Here is a 5,993-nt window from a genome sequence, read left to right on the forward strand (position 1 = left end):
TGCTGAGCAAATAATCTGAGAAGCTGGATTATGTAAAGAATGTGGCAGAGAACAAATTGGCAGATCAGGTAGAAAGAAGTGTAATGAGGAGCTCCATCAGCAACAACATAAAATACCAGACCAAGCAGTCTCAGGGGATGGTCCCAGAACTCTGAACCACATATAAAGGAATATTTAGAAGGTTGGAAGGCTTACTGCTAGAGGAATTTGTAGCAGAAGGAAGAAATCCATTGCTTTCTAATTCAAATGCTCAGCTGCTCCCGGAGCCTCCATCTTGGGAGAGACCAAGCAGGGGAAGGATCACAGCAGCCACGGATGCCTGACAGACAGTGGAGATAAAGGTGTGGACAGTCTTTTTTTGGTGTATCTGTTTATTGGTGTCTCGCTGTCTGTGCACCTCCATTCATGTAACTAGAGGGGGTACCTGAGTGAGTGAACACCCCACCCCCACCCCCAGGGGGTTCTACTATGAATGCGCACAGATCTCCTCAAAATTTAAACTAACAATGTCCACCTAAAACTAAACAGCAGTGTAAAGTGGCCACAGCTGGCCCTAAACTGTTTATCACTAGGAAAAAGGCCTGAACGGGGATTGTGGAGCAGGACAAGCAGACAAAAAAGGAAATAGGCTGAAAATTAAATCCTGAGTTACATCACAACGACCACAGTGGCAACTTGAACTTTCTCAGGAAGATGAGTGAAAGGGAAGCCCATCTCCTGATCACATCTACCTGGAGGCAATCAGAAAGCATAAAAAAATACCTAAATACACACTCGTCTAACTGTTAAGGCCACAGGTAACTAACTCCTGAATATGCCCCACAAAATGAAACAGATGACCATATCAGTACATGTCCAGAAATGGGATAAAGTGACTGAGGCAAATGAGCTGGAAGTAGACCTACACTCCATACTGGAAGATGGACAGGCTTTGGAAATGCCTGAGAAGGAATTCAGAAAAAATTATAAAATGTATCAAAACACTATACAATGGAGTTGAGAAAAATAAGGAAGAAGTCAGGGAAGCACTACAGGAACAATCAAATAAGATAGATACAGCATTGGAAATAATTCAAAACCTACAGACAGAGGTCCAAATGATTAATAATAGAATATCAGAAATAGACAATATACTAAAAGGGCAAAGGAGTAGAATTGAAGAGATAGAAGCCAGAACTAGTGAGCTAGAAGATAAATCTCTCAACGCTACTAAGATAGAAGAGCAAGCACAAAAAAAGATTTTAAAAAATCTGAAGAAGGCCTAAGATTCATCTTGAACAACATGAAGAGGCATAACCTAAGAATTATCAGCATTCCAGAACAGGAAGAAACACAAATCCATAGAGGAGATAGTTAAAGAGCTTCTAGAAGAAAATTTCTCTAACATCCTGAAAAGCGAAAAGATAAGCATTCAAGAAACTCAACGAAACCCAGGAAGGATAGGCCCTAAAAGAAAATCACCAAGACATGTAATAATCAAGCTCTCCAATATCAAAGATAAGGAGACAATCCTGAAACAAGCTAGGGATAAATGAAGTGTAACATACAAAGGCAAGCAAATCAGATTAAGCTCAGATCTCTCAACAGAAATCATGCAGGCCAGAAGGCAATGAGGAGATATATATAAAACCCTGAAAGAAAAAACTGCTACCTAAGAATCCTCTACCCAGCAAAGATGTCAATCAAATACAATGGTGTAATCAAAACATTCCAGGATAAACAGAAGCTAAGGGATTTTACCAAAGCCAACCCTGCTATGAAAAACATCCTAAAGGAAGTTCTGTGGACTGAGAATCAACAAGAATAGACAACAACTAGAGAATGATGTACGTGGCAGCAGCATCCTGAATTCAATCGACAAGAATAGAATAAAATTGTAAGAACAGAGGATCTGGGAGGTCAGTCTATGATCAAAACAATTACCATGTGAAAAAAGGTAAACACAGAGGAACAGAGATCCAGGTGGTAGAAAGGTAGATTACAGGATAAAATACAGTCTTAAATGGAGGGAAGAATAAATTAATGGATATAAATTAACCACAACAATGGAGTTGGGGTGGGGAGTTTAGTTCAGGTGTTGGGGAGGGCAATACAAGGAGGAGGAGGAGGTGGAAGAACAAGATAGATAGGGGAACACTGAGACAGGTTTGCATGGCCTAAGTGGGACAGAGGTAAATAGTGATGCATACTCAACCTTGGAACTACAGGGCTCTGGGATACACGGATCTAGGTATAGCTTGAAGAGGGGAAATCAAACTAAAATGCTTGACTGTCTTATGAATATTGGTTTCCCTTGCCTACTATTGTAAAATAGACACTTGAGTGGGAGAGAAAGGAATGTTGGGAAACATAATTAGAGAAAACTTGTAAGTCTGTCTTCAGCCTATAACTGATTGGAATACCTAAAAGGGGTTCTACAACTTGCCCAGTGAAATAGGCCTCGTGCAAAGCCTTTATAGAGTATAGGACCTTTGGTGGAATCCTGAGTCCCATCCACAACTTTATGAGGTGAGACATCGCCACTAGAAAGGACAAGCAGACTGGAACAGCTACAGTGACAGAAGATACATCTTCAAAGAAAGATCATCAGGAAAAACCCAAAACAAAAATGTCAGCATGACTGGCTACTACAAGAATAAGCCAGGAAGACACCAAGGCTAGCAATCAAGTTCCTTCAGGACAAACTCCTCTCTAAGACTGAAACTCAATGGGAACACACAAACAAACATGTAAGTTTGCTGGCAACCACATTTGTCAACTGGTGAGTGGAAGAGGGGGAAAGGCATCAATGAAGAAAGGGCTGAGTTCAACCATAATCCATTGACTCCTGTTGATCTGAAGATGAGAGAGAGAAGAGGAAGGGCTGGTTAGTTCAAAGTGTGGTGAGAGCTGGGGATACTTGATCCCATAGACAAGGACATAGCCAAAGAGGGCTAGAGCTGAGAGTGAAGCATCCAGCTGATATGAAGTGAGGGGAGATGCACAAGAACACCCAGACTTGCAGACAGTACCCATTTGACCTAGGCTCAATGGCTTGATAATCACAACTCAACTAGAGGAAGATTTTAAAAAAAAAGAAAAAAAAATTTTTTTACAACATGGGTAAATTGCTACAATTTGATGAACCTAACCTATACTCATGGAGGTAGTAACTCTAAATAACCAACAGAGAGAGAAGGAGCCTTCACATTAAGTATCAATGCTATCCCCTCTGTACACAGGGTAGATAGGGACGGGCAACCTAGACATTGGCTACCTAAAATGAGGGGGCAATAAAAGCATGAAGTGACTGGCTTACAAGGTTTCAAGAGGAAGTTTAGTTTAAGAGTGTGTGGGGGCAAAAGAATCTCCACTGAATAGTTTTCATCTTGTCTAGATGGGCCTGGTGAAGAGAGATGGGGATAAAATTCGTATGATTCAGTAGTGGATAATTGTTATAATGACTAATTGCGACTGTCACAATTGTAAAGGTAGAAGTTTTGTAACAAAAACAGGGGAGTGGTTAATCTTACAGTCCAGAAACAAAGGACACTCGGACCATCAAGAGCACAAGCAGACTGCAGGGAAGCCAGAGACAGAGACAGAGATGGGGTCATGGAGAGAGGGAGTGACTGAGGACTCTAGATTCATGGGAAGAGAGGAACTAAGAGCTGGTGGCTAGGAGGCAGACTTGCAGAATGTGCCCTTTGGAGATGTAAATTATTATGTATTCCTGGGTATTTAAAAATAAAAGAGAGAGAGAACTAAAGTGAATAGAGAGAAATACTGTTAACTGATGGTACATGGAGGGGATTATAATCATTGTAAGGAAACAAGTTGCATGATTTGTTGAATGTAAAACTGATGATGTGCCCTGTAAACTTTCACTCAGTTCATAATAAAAACCTTAAAATATATATATATATAGACTGTAAAGCTGTGTGTCTGCAGACAGGAGGTTGGCTAGCAGAATATGCCCTTCGGACATTTAAATGAATATATAATTTTTATTTTGTATGTGTATCTCAAATATTTTTGCTTTGTTCATTTATGAAATCTAAGATTTATAAGGGAAGTCACAGGGAGGAAGTAAGATGTATAAGGGAAGTTGCAGGAAGGGGACTGTAATTAATCATTGAGAGGAAACAAAGCGTAAAATTTGGTGAATGTAAAGCTGACGATCTTGTCTGTTAACCTTCACTTGATTCCCAATAAAACATAAAAATAAAAATAAAAATTTTAAAAAAGGAAGAAGAAGATGATGAATGTGGCATCAGAATTGGAGAAAGACTCATTAAACACCTGCAATAATGCAGATGATACAACCTTGCTTGCTGGAAGTGAAGAGGATTTAAAATACTTACTGATGACGATCAAAGACCACAGCCTTCAGTATGGATTGGACCTCAATATAAAGAAAATAAAAATCCTCACTCCTGGACCAATAAAAAACATGATGATAAATGGAGAAAAGATTAAAGTTGTCAAAGACTTCATTTTGCTTGGATCTACTATCAACACTCATGGAAGCAACAGTCAAAAAATCAGACAACGTATTGCATCAGAAAAATCTACTTACAAGATCTCAAGCATTCAAGAACATAAATACCAGTTTGAGAATTCAGGTGGGCCTCACCCAAGCCATGATATTTTTAATTGCCTCATTTACATGTAGAAGTTGGACAATGAATAAGGAAGATGGTAGAAGAATCCATGTATTTGAGTTATGATTTTGGAGAAGAATATTGAAAATGCAATGAACTGCCAAAAGAACAAACAAATCTGTGTTGGAAGAAGTACAGTCAGAATGTCACTTAGAAGTAAGTATGGCAAGACATTGTCTCTCATACTTCAGACATATTATCAGGAGGGACCAGTCCCTGGAGAAGGACATTATACTTGGTAAAGTAGCGGGTCAGTGAAAAAGAGGAAGAGCCCAATGAGATGAATTGGCACAGTGGCAGCAGCAATGGGCTCAAGTGTAACAGCAATTGTGAGGATGGCAAAGGACCAGGAAGTGTTTCATTCTGTTGTATATAGGGTCGCTATGAGTCGGAACCAAGGGAACACCAACAGTAAAGTATAGACCTCATTCTGATTTTACCAGTTCGTCATTAGTCCTTTTTTCCTGGTCCAGAATCCAGCACACCATCTCACATTGCACATAGTTATTTCTTCATAGTCTCCTCTAATTTGCGATGGTCTCTTGGTCTTTCTTTGTCTTTAACGATCTTTACACTTTTGAAGTTCTTTTGTAACGGACCTCAATTGGCACAAATACTGCAGAAGTGATGTGCCCGTCTCAGTGAGTCATAGAGGAGACATGTGATGATAAGTCTTATTACTGGTGACAGGATACTTGGATCAGGTGGTATCTGCTGGGGTTCTCCACTATAAAGTTACTGTATTTCCCTTAGCAATTAATATGTACCTTATGGAGGTATACTTTGAGACCTATGTAGTATTCTTGAGTATATACCTATATTCATTCTATTTGCAGAAAACTGGCAAATATAAACAGTGTGCTAACATGTCCACTCGGGAGGAGTGTAACTGCACAGATGATCAGAAGATTTCACATGCTGTTGCTTTCTCAGATTGCAAAGAAAAGGTAAGTTACATTTTCACTACCTGAAGACAAAGTACTTGCATCTGATATTGCATGATATTGCAATGATATTGATTTCATGATATTGAAATATGCTTTTTGATTAAACATGAAAAATGAACACATAGAAATAACCTCTTATAATGTCACAGCAATAAATCCTATGACACAGAGCTGAAAAGATCTGGATATAAACGTACCCTGACAAGTCAGTTCACCCATCTATGAAATAAAATAATCGTGCTAGTGTGGCATGTCCACTCCACAGCGCTCTGCTTTGTCTGTTTCTTTTTAAGACTTATACCACGTTTGATCTATCTATTCTGTTCTATCATATCATGTTACATTATAATATTCACCCAGACCCTTTCTACCAAAATGATAGATAATTTATATTAAAAGTAAT

The 5,993-nt window shown here is 39.1% G+C and overlaps 1 protein-coding gene across 1 annotated transcript in view; it reads left to right on the forward strand.

Annotated features, from left to right (window-relative positions):
• Window positions 1-5,993, forward strand: part of CATSPERB (catsper channel auxiliary subunit beta) — a 191,888-nt gene that overhangs the window by 161,738 nt on the left and 24,157 nt on the right. The window contains exon 21 of the mRNA XM_006839633.1: window positions 5,480-5,590. Within this exon, the coding sequence (XP_006839696.1) occupies window positions 5,480-5,590 (111 nt within the window). The remainder of the gene's footprint in view (window positions 1-5,479; window positions 5,591-5,993) is intronic.

This window comes from Chrysochloris asiatica, unplaced genomic scaffold, assembly GCF_000296735.1.
Source record: "Chrysochloris asiatica unplaced genomic scaffold, ChrAsi1.0 scaffold00025, whole genome shotgun sequence".
In the NCBI taxonomy this organism is placed as follows: domain Eukaryota; kingdom Metazoa; phylum Chordata; class Mammalia; order Afrosoricida; family Chrysochloridae; genus Chrysochloris; species Chrysochloris asiatica.